The sequence below is a fragment of the Homalodisca vitripennis genome, chromosome 7 (genome assembly GCF_021130785.1).
Source record: "Homalodisca vitripennis isolate AUS2020 chromosome 7, UT_GWSS_2.1, whole genome shotgun sequence".
Lineage (NCBI taxonomy): Eukaryota > Metazoa > Arthropoda > Insecta > Hemiptera > Cicadellidae > Homalodisca > Homalodisca vitripennis.
In genome coordinates this window covers 128,808,652-128,831,162 of record NC_060213.1, presented here as the reverse complement: position 1 = coordinate 128,831,162, position 22,511 = coordinate 128,808,652, and the positions used below count along the sequence as shown (strand labels likewise).

The 22,511-nt window shown below is 34.0% G+C and overlaps 1 protein-coding gene across 3 annotated transcripts in view; it reads right to left on the bottom strand.

Annotated features, from left to right (window-relative positions):
* Positions 1-22,511, bottom strand: part of LOC124366308 (E3 ubiquitin-protein ligase Ubr3) — a 119,320-nt gene that overhangs the window by 3,356 nt on the left and 93,453 nt on the right. For all 3 annotated transcript variants that reach the window (XM_046822750.1, XM_046822751.1, XM_046822752.1), the window contains 12 exons: positions 20,108-20,337; positions 19,680-19,867; positions 18,784-18,917; positions 17,192-17,341; positions 15,862-15,998; positions 13,922-14,087; positions 12,163-12,385; positions 11,119-11,328; positions 8,746-9,017; positions 7,220-7,355; positions 1,822-2,030; positions 232-503 (listed from right to left, as the gene is read on the bottom strand). In XM_046822750.1, the coding sequence (XP_046678706.1) occupies positions 232-503; positions 1,822-2,030; positions 7,220-7,355; positions 8,746-9,017; positions 11,119-11,328; positions 12,163-12,385; positions 13,922-14,087; positions 15,862-15,998; positions 17,192-17,341; positions 18,784-18,917; positions 19,680-19,867; positions 20,108-20,337 (2,327 nt within the window). The remainder of the gene's footprint in view (positions 1-231; positions 504-1,821; positions 2,031-7,219; positions 7,356-8,745; positions 9,018-11,118; positions 11,329-12,162; positions 12,386-13,921; positions 14,088-15,861; positions 15,999-17,191; positions 17,342-18,783; positions 18,918-19,679; positions 19,868-20,107; positions 20,338-22,511) is intronic.

Here is a 22,511-nt window from a genome sequence, read left to right as displayed (position 1 = left end):
CAGCTTAATAATTGTTTAAATCATAATAAACGATATACATCAATAGAAAATCACACCACAGTAGGAAACCACATGACTAAGCATTCTTCATGTAATGAAATGGGACAAGTCTGGAAGTTATCTTCAGCCATATCTTAATGGCTATCCTCTCAATTGTCTGAGATAAAATTAGTAACTGAAAGGCTATTTCTACATAATTTGTGCTCAATAACTTATAAAAAAGGAACTGACTTGAGTTCACGGTCCTCCTCGCCGAAGCTGTCGAGGTACACGCTACCCCAGAGGCAGGCCCGCTTGCCGCGTATCACAATAACGTAGCTGGAGGTCACCACTAGGTACATGGCTGTACCGGCACCACAGTCCACACTGTGTTGTACCGCCTCACATATGTTGAGTTGCTTGCAGCAATTCTCCTTGAGGCAGACCAGAGCACCACAGACCAGACAGATGGATGTCTCCCGCGGCACAGAGTGACAGTGACTACACTGTCGCCGGTGGTAGTACTGCGGAAACATTCACAAATGCATTAACCAGTATAATATATATATATTTTTTAATAATATTTATAATATAAAAGAGAGCATAATATGATTTCAGACATTTGCTTAATTTAGGAACAAACACTCCAATAATTAAGAAATTTTATTTTTGTGAGGCCTTTCGTGTTCAATGAACACATCATCAGACCCACATAACTGAAATAAAATTAAAGTAATAATAGAAACAATTTAGACTTAAATAAAAACACCTCATTAAAAATACAAAGAGATAAAATTTTAAAGACCAGGAAGTATATGTCTACTGTGTATGTAAAAATTAATATTTAATTACATTAAAGGCAGTAACGGTGAATTTTGGAGAGGTCCAGGCTCATTATTAGCTAAATAATTTTTTTTTCTTCTGCATAAAAATCGTTTCGTAAGCATCAAGGAATTTATTATTTTTTATTTCTTTTAATGATTTTACTTGACTTGTGAAAGAAACAAAAGTGAGTCTAAGTAATAGCTCATAACTGCCACATATAATGACTTTTGCCCCGTTTGAACTTTTTAAATGTGTACATTTTTGGGAAACATCAGGATTCTATTTACGATAATCGTTGGGAAAGTACATTGCTTAACAAATAAACAATTACACATAACTTTTACATTGTTTTATTGACAACTCATTGTACTTTCTACATAAATAAAAACATAATTCACACTATTTTGAAAACGTGTTTTAACATTTACAATCAAGCATTTCTTACATTTATCTACGTAAAAGCTTTTCTACGTAAAGCTTAACTAAACAAAATTCACAATTTCGTACTTTAAAGTTCTTGATATCTGTGGAAAATTCTTTGAAAAATCTTTGATTGTGAACCTTTGATTTTTATGACTAATTTATTCTGAGAGTTCATCGGTAACAACCAACAGGCGGTTTGCCACTTCGGTTTTTGTCATAAACATTAATTTGTTCTTTACAAAATAATTGGCACCATTTTTAAATGCACCGTAGCTCATAATGTCTTTTCTTCACAGAAAACAATTCACGATAAATTTATACTGGTTGCATTTTGTTTACAAAAAAAAATCTAATAGTTATTTTTAGTTAGTTATTTCACTCATAGTTAATGTTTACAATACAAAAGATCCTAATACAATTTTTATACAAAATTTGAAAGATATTTTTTGTCTTATGTCAACAACTCAAGACATATTTCAGGGTCTTGGCTATCATATAAAACACAAATAAATAAATAGTAATAGAACACATTTGTATACAACATAAAATACAAACCTATGGTACAACCAAAATACATGGTATGGAGTTCTGTACCTGGAATATTCTGTCGTAGAGCTGCGGCAGTGTCAGAAGCCTCGGTTGGTGCCACAAGACGTGTTGCTCCGACAAGAAGCTGCGTGCAGCCACCGGACTGCGGTTGATGAAGTCAGCGAGTTGTCGCGTCCAGGTGACAACATGGCCACCTTTTGGCTCTGGCCAGCTCAAAGCCACGGACGCATTAAATTGTTCCAATGTCATACCTCCTGCAACATCAATAATGCTCATCTTGACCATTTCAGTTGGACATGCTGCCAAACAATGTTAAAAATGGTGAGTTGTAAATTATTTGAAATTGCATTAAAAGAATTGTTATGGAAAAATAAAATTTAATATTACTGATTGTTGTTGTGTTGTTTTGCTTTTTTGTAGCTGCATTAATCTGTTTTTTTTTCCTAGGGATCATATTATACTAAATGGATCCGTTGTACATAATTATATTAATTGATGTTATTTATTATTGATAGTTTTTTTATTATTACTATTGAAAATACATTCCAAATACATTCAAGGTAACTTTTATATATACATATTTTATTGTTCTTTGAATAATTTTATCTGAAATTGAAACATGTTTTTATGTAAATTTTTATTAAGTAAAATTATGCATTTTTTACATTTGTTTCTTCTGTTTGTTGTTGTTATTGTTATCCTTAAGTACTCTAGGGAAGTTATAGCATGACCGGTGGGATGCGCGTGAGGAGTGGAGGAGTTGAGCGCGTGGGGGCACAATTTAAAGTAGGGGAGTGAGTACGGTGCTACTAACCCTACTGAGAGTTTTCGGCTCCCGGCTCATAGTGGTGGCGGGAGCCGAATATTGTAGTGTTTGCCAATATTTCTAGACCCTTATGTTCTTACCACGGTGGTCTTTTATGATGAGCAATTTAATATAGGAGACCTTGAGAATATTTGAACATTTCTAGACTCTTTTGAAGTTACGGCGACGGACTTTTATGATGGGGAATTCAATACAGGAAATCTTGGAAATATTGGGACCGGATGTACGTGATCTTAACAATGACTATGTTCTGCCGAAATTGTGTTCATAGCTCACCCTTCTTAATGAGTTCGCAGTAGAGGTACTGGTGGTAAGAAAGGGTTCTCATAAATTGGGAAAGGGTAGGAATTTATATTATTCTTGATCTCCAACGACGACAACAGTTCAGAATTGTAATTGTTACGCTTTGTTAGCCATTAAAATTCAATTTATCATATACTAACCGTGTAAGCTTCAGGATTTACGATAGTAAATACAATTATACACTACAAAATTTTCAACTAACATAGCCTAGCTGCTAAATTAAAAATTAATATAAAACTGGTTAAACTAATTTGTCAATATACACAGTAGAATAAGAAAAAACTCAGTTTTATCTACTAACTTGTATCAAGTTAATTTAATGATGTATACTTAAAATAACAATAACCCCAACGATCCACACGCAATAGTTAACATAACAAAACCCCGTTGTCGATGAAAATTATTTATTGTTCTTCGAACTACACCCAAATCAAGATTGTCCAGATTAAGTTTAGTATGTTTGCGTTTTCTTACTTTGTTGGGCGTACTAAAAGAATTGCCAATTGGACTTATTTTTTTCCTCCTTCAAAATTCGTCTCAGCGTACTTTTAGAAATTCCAGTTGCCTCTACGACACGCTGTTGAACTTTCTTCAAATTTAGAAGTGTATTGGTTTCTGCTTCCCGTTTCATAAAATGGGAAGCACTTCTATTGCTTGGCCGTGTATAACCTTTCTACCTCCAATTTTACTTTTTACATTATGATCCATCTCAAACTCTTTACTTAAAACGTTATGAGCACAACGCAATTAATTCACAAATTGTATTACAACTCGTGAATTGGCACAAGCGAATGTTTTTTGGGCGGCATGTATAGAAGACTGGAGACCGAAGTTCACAAGGCTAAATACGGCAAGAGACTGAGCCGCTCCACCCCCCACCACTTTAGTTCCGTCTTTGCCTACGGCGCATCTCGAAGTCACCGGTCATGCTATAAATTCTCTACTATATTTATTTATTGTTCTTAGGATTTGTTTTTTTTTTAGAAATATTAATTATTGCATTGTTTTTCTTGAGAACTTTTGGTATGTTAATTTGAAATTTCTATTTATTATTTTTTATATTGTTAACTGTATTATTGGTGAGGTGTTTACTCTTGTAATACAACTGCACGGACTTGACCTAAAATTAATTTAAAGCATAGAATTAGTAATTAGTATATTTAGTGAAAATGTTGGCAAAACAAAAAAGGCTTTTGCATTTATGAATAAAATGAATTGTAATTGTTGTTACTTCAAAGAATAAATAAATTTTAAAAAATTCGGTTGGGCAGTAGGTTACAAGAAAGTACTAGAAATAAGCAAAACCCACTATAACAGTAATATTTTAAAAAGTTAGTGGAAATGCTGTTCAGAAAGCAAAAAATATTTTGGACTATAGTAGGGTTTGGTGGGACTAGAGCTTTAATTTAGAATCAAAATGTTCCCACACTGCGAAGTGTGTTGGAAGGAGCGTTCTGTTGTTAGCGTCTTTATGGCAAAAATCAAATACTAATTGAAAAATTTATCACCAACTTTGTTACATGTACAGAAAAGGAATAATGAGTGAAAGTAGACTGAGGCAATGTTCACGATGAGGACTGCAATGTAGGCAAGGCTATTGCAATTGTGATAGAAAAGTTTGGTTACCACAAATTGTGGGTTAAGTGGGTTCGATATCACAAGAAACATGACAGTGGCTGCAGCACTAAACTTACAAAAAACTGGTGACATAGTAATTTGTGTTGTAACCGAGAACGTGATTTTTATGAGCATATCAACTGTGAAATATACAAAAGTCGGCTGAGGTACCAAACTGCTTGACAGTGTAAACCAGTGTTGTTAAAATCACAAGTTAAGGATTTTTAAGGCGAGATTACTGAAAAACTGGTATAGGTGCCTTACTATGAATGTGAAAAATTTAAAAGTAACTTGGGCGTGTCGATGAATTCATGAATATTAAGTAAATATGTTTTTTGTACCAGAACTCAGAACTTTAGACCTCAAAAAGTTATTTTCGTTATACAATGGTGCAATAAGTAGCCACCATGTTAACATTGTATACCATAGTTGTAGTAATATTTTCATCGAAAAGTGTTTTCTGAGTTAACTGCTTCACATAAACCAATTTTTTACTTATACAGTAGCACCTCGATTATCCGTCACCTATGGGACTAAAGGATAGTCAGAAGCTAAAAAGGTACGATAATAAACGATAATAAAAAGGGGGAGAATAAATTAAGCCATTTACAGGGATATGTATGATGTATTTAAGGTAAAAATACTTGACTGTACCTTTAGAATATACAGTGTACTGTAGTAGAGCCGACTACATAAAGAATAAAAATTTGTTTAAGCTATGCAACAAATAACGGTGGTGTGTGTTTGGCTAGAAGCGCAAATAAGCACAGTCTCATGACGAGGGAACCGGACGATCCGAGGTTGAAGGTTGGATAATTGAGGTTAATAATAACCACTCAACCCATAACCTACAAACAATGTTTTTTCAATGACTACACTAGCTCCCACAACAGAGAAAGAAGTTAAATTCACAATTCAGGAATTAAAAACAAAAAACTGGTTTTGATGAATTCTCATCTAAAATGCTGAAGTTCTGCTCAAATGAATTAATTAAACCTCTGGTAAATATAACTAACAGATCTTTCAAAGCCGGAGAGTTCCCAACAAACCTAAAGCTGTCCATAGTATACCCGAAATTTAAAGATGGATCAAAACAGGAAGTTAGTAATTACCGAACGATATCACTTATTTCCACATTCTCCAAGGTTATAGAAAAAATTGTCCTAAAAAGACTCCTACAGTACTGTACACAGCACAACTTCACAGCATGGATTCCTAAGGGGGAAATCAACAACTACTGCAATGATCGACATGGTTGAAACCATAATTGACAACCTCGAAGAAGGTAAACTAACAACAAGCATATTCCTCGACTTCAGTAAGGCCTTTGATTGCCTGGGGCACGAGCTCATACTGCAAAAACTAGAATTTCTTGGAATAACAGGAACAGCTAAAAAGTGGTTCGGAAGTTATATCATGGATCGAAGTCAGCTAGTTGAACTCAAACAAACAACAAGTGGGGTAACAGGAAAAACCAAGTCAGGTCCCTTACCAGTCAACCGAGGAGTACCACAAGGATCAGTTCTCGGCCCAGTCTTGTTCATCCTTTTCACAAACGATATGCCTCAGTACATAGGAAATCAATGTCAAACTCTTATGTATGCGGATGACACCACCCTGGTCCTAAAAAACTCCAAGTCAGAAAATCTAACATCATCTTGTCTCACTTCAGTAAAAAAAGCATATGAATACTGTAGTAAAAATGATCTGGCAGTAAACACTACAAAGACACTACAAGTTGCTTTTGGAAGGCGAGCAGAGATAGTTGAACACATCCCAAATGTGGAAATGAAGAATCATACTACGTTTCTGGGTGTTACCCTAGACAAAAACCTGACATGGGTGCCTCACTTGGACAGCCTATGCAAAAAGCTTAACACTGGCTACTTTGCAGTAAAACGCATTGCAAGTTCTTGTGATACAAACACTGCCAGGACTGGGTACTTTGCAGTTTTTGAGTCCCATCTCCGCTATGGTCTGGTTGTGTGGGGTGGAATCTCAAAGACTAACTTAGAGAGAGTCCTTAAAATTCAGAAGAAAGCCATCAGAGCCCTAGCAGAATTACACTACAATGACAGCTGCAGAACAACATTTAAAACTTTTAAAATCTTGACTGTTGTGAATCTCTATATTGAAGCAGTGATCTCCAGCACCTGTAATGAAAACCCTCAAAAAACCAGTGATGTCCATCAGTACAACACAAGGGGTGCTGAACTATATCACCTACCGACCCACCACATGTCACTGTACGAGAGAAAACCAAGCTACATTGGAAGAAAACTGCACAACCACCTACCACCGGAGATAAGGAAACTTAAAGGCAAGAACTTCCAGCACATGCTAAGAAAATGGCTTGAAGATCACCCATTCTACTCAATGGAGGAATTCTTTGAACTCAACTAAAACTTTTATATATATTATGCACTGTAAAAGATATTTTGACACCCTTACAATTCTCCAAGGAATTTGTAAATAAAGATTGTATTGTATTGTATTGTATATGTATTTAAAATGGTAGTGTCAATTACGTATATACAAACTATAACCAAAACTGCCCAAGTAAAGTGCCTTGCGGTAATCCTTTTAAAATTAATTTCTTAAAACCACTCAACATTAATAAAAATATGTTTTTTATTATTTAAATATGACTGCTGGATTACAAGTCATAACGAAGAAACATAAATAAATTGTAATCACCTTCGACGAGTTCAAGGTAGTAAACGAGTATGACAAACTCGCTAGACTCGCTGTGTATCTTGGGTAATTCCTGCTCATAGAGGTGATGTCTCAGCAGGGCAGCAATACGTAGGAACGGTAAACATAGCGCTTGTATCTGTCAACATAACAGAGATCGGTTAGTAAGGAAGGTGAAGCAAAGTTCAAACCAATCTAACATACTAGCTGTGTATATTAGGCAATTCTTACAATACGTATCACAGCAGGGCAAAAATGTGTAGAAATAGTAAACAGTACGTCTTGTATCTGTCAACATAACAGAGATCGGTTAGTAAGGAAGGTGAAGCAAAGTTCAAACCAATCTAACATACTAGCTGTGTATATTAGGCAATTCTTACAATACGTATCACAGCAGGGCAAAAATGTGTAGAAATAGTAAATAGTACGTCTTGTATCTGCCAACAACACAGGTGGAGCAATATTCGATGGTGTACAAATGCTATAATTGAAAATACAATTTAAAAAGAAATTTTCGTCAACACAACACATTTCCACAACAGAATTTCCTGAAAGATTTTAGACATCTTCAATAAATTATGACAGCCAAAACTGTACTCATTAAAATATACACAATGTGTACGTGTTGTAATTTCTAAATGAATATGACTTAGTACAGGTGTAATAACACATGTCTAAAAGATTTATTAAACAGCTTCATCGAATGAACAGTTTCAAAATAATAGGATTTCAAATTCGTGCAAAATTTTTATCTAAATATTGAACAATATAAAATAAAAACATAACATATTTTTTTTGAACTATTGTTTTGTGATGGTTTTTGATTGATTACAACTATTCAAAGTGAATCCTCATGATATATTAACAACTTTTATCCTTATACATTTGCAATTTTTCGTAAGCTCGTTATTACACACAAAATAGTATGTAATAACAAAGCAGCAATACGATTGAATATTACCATAATTTCTGGTGCTCAATCAAACTTGGAATCAAAATAGTCCTTTTGATTCATATCCGTTGTTTCCATTCATGGACGATAGTTATGGTCCATTGAAAATAATGGTACATTTAATAAAAATGCACAGTTTTCAGTTAGTTATTGTTTAGAACTAAGGAAGAGATCTTGATGGCTAAATAGTCAAATTATGACTTTACCACTGACATTTGTTGCAGTTCCTTGGCAGTAATAGCTTATGAATGTCAACCTGTGCTCCTACAGGCCAGATTTGCTTTTAAGGTAAAGCGAGACCAGCCATCCACCATTTATTGAATCTTTGCCTTCATTTCTGTAAACATATTCTGTTGTATGCATGTGTGATCAGATGAGAATATATGAGTGCCTAGCAAGTCTGATGAATTGGAACAAGCAATCTGACTGCACCTGAGTGATGCAGAGAAGACAATTAGGGTACAGTCCTTGTTCTTATTTTTACGATAATCTACAAAAAAAGTACACAAACAAATAAATTACTGAGCCGGATGGATCACCAAAGACCACAATTTCCTACTCTTGCACAATTAAATACCTGGTTTTCGAGTGCCTGTTTGTCAAGTGCAGGAGTTGGTGCGTCCAAGTCTTCATCACCGAGGTACAGCTGCGTGTGATCCAGCGAATGAATGGTGAGCGCCATGGCCTCTTCCAGTGTGGTGGGGCAGTGGGCGGGCCCGGGAACGCAGGAGGGAAGTGACAGTGTCCGCCACTTTTGTCTCTCCCCCTCGCTCATCAAGCAGGATAGCTGCACCGTTACTTGTAGGTACAGTAAGTTGTACAGCAGCTTTACCACGCACACAAAATACGCTGCACACAGAGAAATACGTTACATCAATAAACTGTAGTAGGAAACATTACAGGTTATGTTCTTAGTCATTCTAAATACTACTTGTCAAGAGAACTGGACTCTAAAAGATTTTTGTCTGTGGAAGTGCGATTATCCCAGTGTCATTTTGATTTATACAAAGTGTTAATTTTGTCACTACACATATATTGTAAAAAAATTTGTATTGAAATAATTAATTTTGTTTTTAAATCTGCAACATGAAATCTTCAAATATACTTCTTGGTCAAATATTAACCCACAATATTTAATATAATTTGTTTTGCCTACTTCCTTACAAGTTACAGTACATGAGTATCTTGTACCTAAACATTGCAACACATTTATACATTATTGGCTCATTAAAAAATACACCCTTTTTCTAAAATATTTAGGATTTTCTGTATTTAATAACACATGCTTCACAAGAAACCACCACTGTATTGCCATTAAATGTAATCTGTTCCTTAGTGGAAATAATAATTTCCACTAGCCTGTATGACAGTGCTGTATCATCAGAAAATGATAAGATTTTCCTTTACACTTACAATTACAGAATTCATTTAAGAATATTAGAAATAAAATTAAACCCAAAGCAGAACCTTGGAGGACTCATTGATGTATATATTCCATTTCACTGAAAAAATAAATATTTACACATTGCTTCATGTTTTTCTAAATAATTTTGCCACTCTACTTATTCGGAGAAATCGGACAAAAATTAGTGCATTCACACATTTATGTACTGGGATGATCACAACTTCTTTCATTTTGTCAGGAAAGACATCAGATTGCAAACTTAAATTAATCATATGTAATACAACATCTACTATTTGTGGATATACTGATTTAAAGAGAAATTATCTTCATTTACATTTGAAAAAGTATCCAAAACTTATTTTACATTTTTCCTTTCTTTAACACGGTACACATGGTGTGAAGTCATGTTAATTCATTGAATCAATATTCAACAGATGTTAACATTTATAGGGATTATTGGACATAACTTTTATTGCATTGACCGAAAATATGTTGTCATTTAAAATTTATTGAACAGATCCTGGCTCTTCAAATTTATCTTGTAATTCCTGTGAGAAGCCTGTATGCATTACCTCATTTTACAGGATACTGTAATACGTTCCTTTTATATAACTGTAGAAATTATTAAACCTAACACCGCTAATCTGGAAATTAGAAATGTAAAAACATTTTGTTTTGGATTGAAAATAAGAAAACATTGTGACCAAAATGAAAGATTATAATAATTTGTATCCGCATGAAACCAGATTGTCCTGTATGATGTCATGATCTAAACCTGCAAACCATCTGACATCACGTCATCACCAGAGGATTCCCCCACATGTGCAACAGCACACCCTTGTCACTTTACATCATGGGTTAACATAACATGCTTTACCTCTATTGATCAATTTCAAATAATATTTTATTTCCTAGCACAAGTATGTAAAAGAGGTGTTTTTTTTCTGTATACAACATACATAACTATGAAGGTTGTTTTTTTTTTTTTTTTTTTTTTTTTTTTTTTTTTTTTTGAGTGTGCTAATATTTAATAATATGACACACATATTAATATATTTTCATCAATTTAATTTATTTCTTTACAGTCATATCAAAAATTAAAGAAATATTGATTTAGTGATTGTTAAATTAGTTACTCAGAAAAAATAATCAAACAATAAATTATTATGCATTGCAATTCTGCATATTTACAATATAAGAAATAAAATATCTTGACTGTAGCAACATGGCTGATAATAGCAAAGCAGTCACATTACAAGAAACAAGTAAACAGTTTTATTTTAAATCTGTCAGAATTGAAATGTCAAGTTAGTGACGCTTTGACTGCTATCCCCAAGGGCTTACAAATACAGTGTGAGACGCTACATGCCAGATTTAAAACACCTTGAATCTACACAAAAATATGAGATGACAAGTGTCTATGTTCTGAATAGGTTTACTTCCCAATTATTAGTAAACACTTCACAAAGTATAATTTTAATAAAAAGGAACTAAATTTTGAAACTGGCTTGATGGTAAATAACTGAGACGATATTAGCTACTCACTCTGGTCCAGATGTAACGGCAGTAACAGAATCAGCTGAGTGAGAAGGGCGCAGGGATCACAGAGCAGCAAGGGCACCTGGTTGCCTGGGATGACCAGAGCGGGGGTGGCGGGGGCACACTCGGGCTGTCCCGCCAGCAGCTGGAACGTCTCCCAGGTGGGCCAGTGAGCCAAGAGGCGGGCGTGGACTGCCAACACGTGTAGCAGAGGCACTGCGAAACAAGTTAAAACTCGTTAACTTACAAGACCAGTGTATTAGGAGTCCAGCAAGGCATAGCACAATGTGGTACCACCCACAACCATAGTCATCGTGGCTATTCAACACAATGTCATCTGTTTATATTTCAGATAACTGACATTGAATCAGTTGACCACTACCATAATAGTAGTGGTCTAGTCCATAAATTATTAGCTGGTAGTTACATTGGAATGGATCTCCACCTCAGACTTTCCCCCTTACTTCTATTTCAGTTTCTTGTGCGTGCGCGTACACGTACACAGTCTGTTGGAGATGTAGACAGAGTAAGATCACTAAAAAGGGCGTCTCATAACAAAAGCAACTAAAAATAATAACAGAATTTAATATACTAAGAAGTTGTTAGCTAAAATAATTAATATTGAGTTTTTAACTAAATTTACTGTTATATTTAAGTATTTAAGTTAAGGTAATATTTTATTAATACATGTATCAACAAAATCTTAATCTCAGTTTTTTGTAAGAAGTCCAAACCTGTTAGATTGTCCTTGAAGTTTTTCTATAATGACCTTCCTACTTGTCACAGCCATATAATACACTGATTTGTGAATATCAAATTTTATGATGTATCAGTTCTTTTCAGCATAGACTCTAACCCTTAAAACGTAGTATTCTACTTTCGTAACATCTAATGATGGAAAATGTTAAAATTTCTCTTCTTTCGAAAAGTTTTGACTTTGAAGAAGTCTATTGTCAAGTAAGTAGAAGGTTGAATAAACTCTTTTGTTTTGCAATTAAATCTTTAGCAAACGATTACAAATGGAAACTGCATTGAAATGATAATACTCACTGATACAAGAACGCTTAGGTATACACTCTGTACTCTGGGGTGTGCAGAGTGAGCCTTCCCGCTGGACGAGTTCCACCTCAAGGTTTGTGCGGGCAATGGAGCTGACAAACAGGAACAAGGTCTGTGGTAGTCTAGTGCCAGACTTCTGCTTAAACTTGAGGTAGGTAGAGTTGGTCATGTCTTCCATCGACTTGCCCATGGCATCCATCAGGTTGGACACCACCTGCACATACAATCGTATTACCTAGGGATTTGTCAATATACGCCAAATACAGTTATATCTGATATTATAGATTATGTCTCTTTGGAGTTTTTTAGTTCACAAAAGGCATTTGAAATACCGGTGCACGCTCTGTGCTTATCGCGGTTGCCAAAGGTATTAAAAAACAGCCTTCACTTTGCGGCAGGAGAACAAAAGCACTCTTTGTGTAACTCTAACTACGTGCTCGTCAGTTCTACGTCTTCTACAGAGCCACAACAAAACACATCCGTGGCATATATTACTGCTTTCTCGCGGTAAGTCACAAGTGCGCGTCGACTACGAAATTAAAATTTATTGAAAATAAAAAGTTTTGTAAATAGTTCTTTTTTAATTTGTATCAATAAATAAACTAACTTTAAGTCAAATACCCTGTCTTATACATTTTTACTTTTATAATTTTGTTATAATAAAAATTAGCTTTAAACTTAAAGAAACAAAAGTTTTTACTTGTCTTGGCGTTATAGGAAAGTTAATGGATTCATTAGTGAAGTGCCAAAAAAATATTTACATTGGGGCAACATAAAAAAATTGATTAACTTTTCTATACTACATGTTTTTATAGCTGCATTGGAATGTTGCAGACATAAAAATTTTGACTTCAAGGAGTTCCAGAAAAATTATCATAACTTACCTATTTGGCATTGTAGAATAATGATTTTCATTTCAATTGAAAGATATAAAACTCTTTTACCAAATACTCAACTTAAAAAAAAAGAATTATCTGTATTATTGACAACAACCAGCATAAATAATTGATAATGTAAATAAATATATGTCTGTATTTACATTATTTTCACAATTTAATCTCTTTTTATAATAAATTATTATTATTTATTCAAAATTCTATATTTCAAAACACATTTGAGATGTTAAAATTGTTTTCATCACTGTTCCCTTCCATTAGCAGTTCACTGACCCAGACGTGCTGATGCCAGGGACTCAGCACTGAGTAAGTGATTACATTACGATTGCTGAGACATTGCTCTGAATTGTTGGGTGCACCAGGGGCCTAAATGCAGAGAAGCTATTTATGCAAGAAGTAAGCAGTTACTTGACACTGCAATCCAAAGAATGAGCAGTAAAAATTAATACACACACTGGCAGACACTTGTCTCCCTTGTTCTATATGATTTAGATATTTGTTTTAACAGAATATTCATATTAAACTTTTTAAATATTTAAAAAGTTTCCTATTTATTTTCTAGTAAACATTTTAGTACATATTCTGTTAAAATATTACTTTATTTTTACAAATTCATTTTAAAACTAACTTTTGGTATTTGTTAGCATTCAACAAGAACTCTCACTAGCAAGCGAATTTTCTTTTTATACTTTTAGATTATAGTTGGCAAATGGCATAAATACTGTCACAATATATTAAAAATATCTGAAAGGAAATTTGAACACACTTTTTACATAATGGAGAAATATTACCTAAATTTATTTTACAACTGTTGAATTATATTCACTATTGGTTCAAATATTAGGTTCACTTACGGGTTTGATAGGAGGATTCTCCTTGAGGAACTTGACGAGCTCGTTGATGGTTGCGTTTAGGCCAACTGATCTGGAGCGAACGACGGCTGCACACTCGCCAAGTTGTGGCGGTAGTGGCAGCACTGAGTTAGCCAACCGTCGACACAGCGGGCATGAGTATTCTCCCCTGCACAGTTCCAGTGTCATCATCCACTGATTTGCTTTACACTGTTAAGTATGGACTCCACTGATTTGTCTTACACTGTTAAGTATGAACTTCACTGATTTGCCTTACACTGTTAAGTATGAACTTCACTGATTTGCCTTACACTGTTAAGTATGGACTTGGTAGGTATGCTCTACTTAATTGAGTAATTGATTAATGACCATTTCCCTGGGGGATGACATTGCACAGTACACCACAACCATTGTACACTGATTTGGATATTTCAGGTTGGCTACTGAAAATATGTGGTGTTCCACAATGCAGATGCTTTCAGCCCATCTTATTTAACCCTTCAATGTGGTTTTACTGTACATGAACATCTTGATATGCAACTCAAGTTAGAAATGGAATCTATCTGTGGCAGTCAGAACTATTTCAAGCAGTTATTTCTCTCCAATTGATAGATGTTAATCTAGTGATGTGTCAAAGCCAATTCCAGAATTTCAAATTCACCGAATCTTCTACAAAGATTCGGATTCGAGAATCAAATTTGTGAAGATCCACAGCATTATTAACTATCAGCCAATTGCCAGTACACATATTACCGGTCGCTAAAACGATACCTTATTAACAAATAATCGTACTTTTCTAAATAATGCAGTTAGTATTTCTATAAACGTGTTCGTGTTTAACCATGAATCTGTTGAAGCCAACTCGTGGATGACCACTAATTGACAGTAAACCAATTCTGAATGTTAAAACGTGTTTTTGTTTTAAAATTGATTTAACAACTATAAATAGAAAACCCAATTAACAAATAGTTGCACTTGTCAGCTGCTTTGTAGTTGTATAGTATAGCCTCTATAATATATATTATATTTACATTTTAACACGTTCGCTACCGAGGAGCATAGTAGCTATGTCTGATGACACTTGTATTATCATAGAGTGAGCCGCTTTGTAGCCAAAGTGTTAATATTTTTATGATGGCTAGGGAGTTTACTTTTTATTACATTTTAAGTTTAAAATATTTTTTAGGTGATACAAATATATCTCCATATTTTTTACGGATTAAAGACAATATGATGGAAGTCCATATTATAATCTATCGTATTACCATATTATAATTTACCAAATTAAAGTACAAGGTAGAGGATATGAATTAGTACTATAATAGATATTTCTGATCCTCTGTGAATCCCTTTTAAAACAGAGTGGTATTCTTGGATTGGTGATATTTTTAATTCATACTTAGACTAAAAAAAACTATTAGGATTTGAAATCTTTGAATTCATTTTTTGAAATTCTTTACCGGGTTTGAGATTCAAAAATTCTGTATGTTCCCATCACTAGGTCAAACCATTCTATCTTTTTGTTATTATTACAACATTAAGTTTCAGCTGGATTCAAACCAAGCATTCCAATTCAAATCAAAAGATTTTTATTCAATTTTATTGTTATACGCATTAAATATAACGAGTAAAATTTGACCTATTATAATTATTACAATCTATGTTAAAACAATTATTTTTTATTAGAGCCTACCATATATGGAGGTAAATTTATTAGACTGAATAAAAGGCATTTTTGCCATGATTTCCACCATCATTATACATACATTATGTTTACTGCTGCTTGGAATAGATTTACATTGTTTTTAATACAAAAATAGAATTAATCAATACATTATCAATGAACTCAAGGTGTAAAATAAATATTTTTCTGGCACGATCTTCTAAACAATAAAAGTATTTTAAAAATTACCACTAAATCAGTAAAACGGTACCGAACCTACCTCTCAGAAGAGAGCCGCTGCTGGTTCCGCAGGGAGCGAAGGTAAGACTTGAGACAGTCGAGATGGAGATGGTGGCCGCAAGTCTGGACATGCACACCTCCCTCCCACCCTAAATTCACTGACACTAGCCACGACAGCTGTCAACAGTACAACGATGGAGTTGACTAAGAAATTCAATTTAATGTTGGGTAAAGAGCTAAAGGCTATCCCAAAGATCGAGTATGAGAAGTGCTTCGATAATTGGAAGAAGCATAATATCTAATGGAGACCATTTTGCAGGTGACAAGAGACGAATAAACAAATACTTTTTTTCGAAACGTTGATTCTGTGTATTTTTTAAACATACCTTGTATGTATGATTATTTTTGTTGTTTATATTAAACAAGATTTGAACCAATTACATTTATTTTATAACTTAATTTAGATTGTACATTGTTTTCATTGAATATTAGTACTTTGATTTTATTGTACATTTACATTATGTGGTTCTTTTATTTACATTGGAAAAGACAAACTATTTAATAGTAATGCAGAATTATTATTAACATTAAGAAACATAGGCTTCTTTTTCTGTGTCACAAAATTGGTAAATCCAGTATACAGTAAAATTTTATATACAGTACATAATACATATAATTATTTATTTAAGAGTTTCAAATTGCTTTTATTTCATATTTTTCTAACACGGTTCAATCAATGAACTGAAATAAAATTATACAGGAAATTTTAGATAATTGTAGCAAATAGACCTATTTAGATACCTATATATATTTTTATATATTAAACTACTAAGAAGTTCTCAAAACGTGTTTATATATTTTTACAATTTATTGGTAAGATGAAAATGAAAAAAGTTCAAAGTTCAAAACACAGTTTTCTTTACAAATTTCAATCATGTTTAAAAGATAAACATTATAAATTGAATTCATCTTTAATAAAAAAATTTTAATTACAACTGTTTGTTATTTGACACATAAGAGCTTAGCTATAAATAATATATCTATCATCGGCAGATAACTAGTTCAAGAGATGTCACTTTAAGGTCATCACCATTAACTTACGCCGATTTAATATTTTTTACATGTATGAAGGTTGGTTTTAAATATGTCAAGCTAAGAAACATAACTGAAAAAAATTTTATTCATATTTTTAACCCCTTTGTTACCCTTATATTTCAACCTCCACCAAAAGTACCATGGCTGGTGATCAATTTATTTCTTAGGGAAAATTTCTCTATAGATTTTAAGAAGAATAATGGTTGTGTACTAACACAGTACAACTTGGCTCTTGTACAATCATATCATAACTCAGATAATGACGAGTATGTTACCTTATTGAACTCCCTGTCTAACTCCTCTATTTTTCTGTCAAAGTCTGATGCCAGGCTGAGGAAGCGGTGGAATCCTTGCCTCTCTTCGTCTGATGTTGGCAAGACTGCAGGCTCCGCACTCCTCCGCTTGTGGCCCAACACACTTGTGGCCTACAACATATTTCATCTCCTTTAATTTTCAACAGAGGGTAAAAATCCTTGGGCTGTAAAACTAATACAGGAAGGTTCTATCACCACAAGGTGCTTTAATTTGATCTTAAGATTTATATTAAAATTATTTGCATTAAGTAAGCTATAACTAGCCAATACAATTATGTGATCCTTTTGGATCCTGGCAGTACACCATAAGTATTTAAAATGATTCTGATAAAGTCCAACATAAAAAAGCTATAGCTATCAAATTATTAATTTGATCTCTACACATGACAATTTGATTATTTGCTTAAGTACAGGTACCTTGAAAATTGAATTCAAACATATTAAGATTGATAAAACTCTTGATATTAACTAATGATATTTTCCTATAATTAAATGCAAAATTTATTAACTTATATATTTATACTGGGCACTGACACAAGAAATTATAACGCCTTAAGTATCTTTTCCGCACACAAATATACTTATGTGCACACCCGATTATTTTTTTGTGATCTAAGACTTCATGTGTACTGCCTCGATTTTCACTGGAGAGTCATGTATTTGGACGTTCCCCCGCCATGTCCACTGGGCCAGGCCTATTGCAAATCTCCACTGGTGATTGGTGAGTACCAATATTTTTTGATATCAGCATGTTTGGTGTGAAATTGTTGAAATCAGTGTGTTATCATCTTGGTTTACATCCAAGGTGGTTTCTCTTTAGCCACGAATTTTGATTTACTAATAATTTCATATCCCTTACACCATACTGTACAGACTTGACTCCTGGAATTTGGAAGTTATATTCGTCTGAAGAAATCCAAAAGAATTCAGAGATAAAGAAGCTTAAAATGAACTCTTTTCATCAGATACTCAAGAGTACAAAATATAGTGTATAGTGTGTAGGTGAAGAGGTTTTCTCATTGTCATGTCAGGTGCACAATTGAGTGCACTACTACGTGATACTTTTTGAAAATTTTGGAAAAAGGCATATTTTTACCAAAATACCATCATGGTCTGAGAAAGGAAAAGAAACAAAGACATATACCACGATCTCCTGATCTTTTTCTTTTGTGACTGCAAGTTTAAAAACACATTACACGAAAAGTCAGAGCCCCTTGAGACCCTTTAATTTAAACCATATAAATTATTCTGTATTAAAATGGTTTTGATTATTTACAATCTGTCTTGGCCGTTACTCTTTTCTCTCCATGCCTTCCTTGTTACCATTGTCTACATTGTATTCTTGGTGGAAGTGGTAGGGTTTTATAAATTGAAGACTTTTTTTGCACTTCAACGAAATATCCTTAACTCTAAATTTGTTTACCAGATTTAACAAACAGTCCATAAGTCCTCCTCTTATATTCCTTCCATACTTTCGAGTTTAGCAGTGACTTATTGAGTCTATCATTGTCAATCGATTGCTCAGCAACCACACTCGCACTTAGTCTACGAACCTGGACCAGGACGGCTAGACCCATCGGTTTGTCGTCTGTGGAAGGAGATGTCTGGCTGCAGATGACACAATCGTACTCCTTCTTGGTGGTCAGCACCTGCTGCTCTGCACCGTCCCAGTCCATCCCGTCGTCATCTACACAAATACATCTTAACAATACACAAACTACATTCATTTTGTTACTTGCCTTATATTGGTTAGTTATGAATACTTTGTTTTGAAAAAGTTTGAAGTTTACTGGCCAAATTTCCACAAAATTTAACTGAGTAGTCAAGTGATTTCGGAGGATTTTCTTCAGATATAAATAAATGTTGCAAAAAACACATTATTAGGTTTCATTTAACATGACCTTATACTATGAGAACTTATCTTTTCCATAAAAAACATGACCAACGTTTCTTAGAAAGAAATTAATAAAAGCTGGATTGTCAGGTATTTTTGATTTTACATCAAACTTTATTATGCTGCCAAGTTTGACTTGAGCATGTTCTACTACCAAGCATTGTTGGTTTATTCATTACTTGTATGCATACTTATCCTAGTGTCTTATGCTCTGAAACTTGAAAAAGAGGAAAAACTCCAGTTCACAAAACATTGTGTACTATTTTTGCCAATTTACGATAAACATCCAAAATTTTGCTATTGAAAATAATGATATCAATCATCATAAATTACAAAAAACATAAATAATCGTTAAAAAATGTAATTTTAAATTTATGTACATTATGCAATTCCAACAATAATGTATACTTTAAATTCAGATTCATTGAGAAATAATACCGCACTGTTCTATTTTCCAGTCAAAATAAAAAACCTATCTTTGGCTTAACTTTTCATGCATTATACATAAAATAAAAAGGTAATTTGCAATCAACCAGCTTGTGATGTTTTGCTTACCAGTTTCCATTGCCTTTTCCATAAACTGCTTTTGCTTGGAAGCAAACTCCTCCATGAGCTTCTGTTGTCGTTCCTTGGCCTTCCGCCGCCTTTCAGCTCGCTCCCGTTCTTCCCTTTCTCTACGTTCTGTTTCTCCCTCCTCAGGCTGCCGCGGCCACAGCCGTTCTCTTGTCTCCACCACACTCTCCCTTCACACAAACCCAATTATAATGCATTTAAGTATTTAGATGCAACAACTTACAATTTCATTTCTTACAGGTGGCTAACTTGATTATTCTTCTATTTTTAGTTGCTTTCTTTGGATTGCTGTTTTATTGTCTATCAGTTATATTACATTGCTTATAACAATGAAACAAAAACATTCATAGTTTTAAACTAAAAAAAAAATGTTTCATAAAAATTATAATTCCAAATTTTACAAAAATTACCTGCAGAAGGAGTCAATTTCCATTATCCGGCGGAGAACTTTGCCAACAAAGAATGGTCCGTCACCGATACGTGAGGTCCGGTCGGTCTCACTTTCCGGATCGTCAGGACTGAAGGAATCAGGAGTTCCGGAAAGGTGGGAGTGGAGCTTGAGCAGCAGTGAGATGATGCTCTCGTTAGCTTCAACACAACAGTCCGGACTAGGCAACTCGACACTGTACTGGCTCTGGCTCTGTAAACACTGCACAATCAGTTTCTGACACTGGACAAGCGCTCTATAAAGATGGGAGTGGAGCTTGAGTAGCAGTGAGATGATGCTCTCGTTAGCTTCAACACAACAGTCCGGACTAGGCAACTTGACGCTGTACTGGCTCTGGCTCTGCAAAAACTGCACAATCAATTTCTGACACTGGACAAGCGCTCTATAAAGATGGGAGTACAGCTTGAGTAGCAGTGAGATGATGCTCTCGTTAGCTTCAACACAACAGTCCGGACTAGGCAACTCGACACTGTACTGGCTCTGGCTCTGCAAACACTGCACAATCAATTTCTGACACTGGACAAGTGCTCTATAAAGATGGGAGTGGAACTTGAGCAGCAGTGAGATGATGCTCTCGTTAGCTTTAACACAACAGTCCGGACTAGGCAACTTGACGCTGAACTGGCTCTGGCTCTGCAAACACTGCACAATCAATTTCTGACACTGGACAAGTGCTCTATAAAGATGGGAGTGGAGCTTGAGCAGCAGTGAGATGATGCTCTCGTTAGCTTTAACACAACAGTCCGGACTAGGCAACTCGACACTGTACTGGCTCTGGCTCTGCAACCACTGCACAATCAATTTCTGATAGGCTAAGAAACTGGACGAGAGCTCTATAAAGGTGGCAGTGGATCAGTGAGATAATGTTATTGTTAGTTTCTACAGAGTTATATGATAATTAACTCCCACAATCTCTTCTCTATATCAATTATTGTTTTTTTATTCATAATGGGTTGATGTTGACCTAAAACATACCACCACATAGATATAATTAGCACATTTCTCAAAGTAATAAAAGTCACACTTTTGCAAGGATAGTTTTCATTTATTATTTAATATAAATTTTCAAGTGTGGATTGAATAATCATCATCAACATTAAATTTTATATAATTTAAATATTTACACATCCCAGTTAGATAATGAATCCAATTTGTTAAAAATATTGAAAAAAATTAAAACCAAGTAAAGTATTAAGTTTATAATGAAAATTGTACTAAAGCGAAGTGTATATTGAAATAAATTAAAGTTGATGATTTATTGTAATGGTATGCTAAACATAAACTGTTCAAAAACAATAAAACGGTTAATCCATTTGTGTAATCATTAACCTGTTGTAGCTGCAGCCAGATCTTGCAATGGTGGAATTAATGGGGGGACCACAAACTGAAGTGAAGTTACATGAGTTGGACTCAGGAATGATGTCTCGTGTAAATACAGTGTGGAGATGCATCCCCACTTCTCATGAATTTAGTTTTTCAAGCTGACCATTTGTATCAGTTCCACATCTCAGTCAATAGTAATTCTCTTGTTCTCTGTGAATTATAGAAAGCCTCTCTTGTTATTCTTATGTGTGCCTAAATTTTAGGTAATTAGTGAGTGGAATTTGATTACACAATGTGACTGCGATAGGTGAGTGCTCTGAGAGGTTCCCCTAAGAACACTAGGATTAGACAGTACTACCAACCTAGGAACTAAGAAAACTGTTATAAATAAGATTAAAAAATGAGAAATTTTAAATTATTACAATTTGATTTTATGATAGTAAATTTTAATATTTGTAGTTCAGAAAACGTTTTCATACTTAAAGTACACATTTATAAATTTATGGTTGATAATCAGTGAAAATTAAAGATTATTTTATGTACAAATAATTAAAAGATAATTTATCTGTACCACTTTATGTAGTCTTGCCTCCATCCATATTACCCATAGAAAATGTATAATCCTATTGCTTTTATCTTGAAGTCATGAAACAATAGTATTTGTGACATTAATCTGTTTGAGAAGAACGTTTGCTTGATGGATAAGTGGTTATATAACTTGGCCTATTCAAATAATAAAATGAATTTTTGTTGTTGAGAACTGTTGCAATTAAATATTATGAACAATTTTTTTATACTATTGGCAATGAAAATAAATTAAATAGATTATTCTGAACTGAAAATAAAGCAATGATTTATTAAAATAAAATGATAACTTTTATTGAACACATATATTTAAATTTTAAAACCATGGCTGATTTTTTTGCATACAGAAAGCGAAATAAACAGTATTAAATGATAGTGCACATGATAATACAATATTTAAATTAAATGGTTTTTTTTGTGGGCTTTTAAAATCTGACACTGATTTGACAGACTCCTGA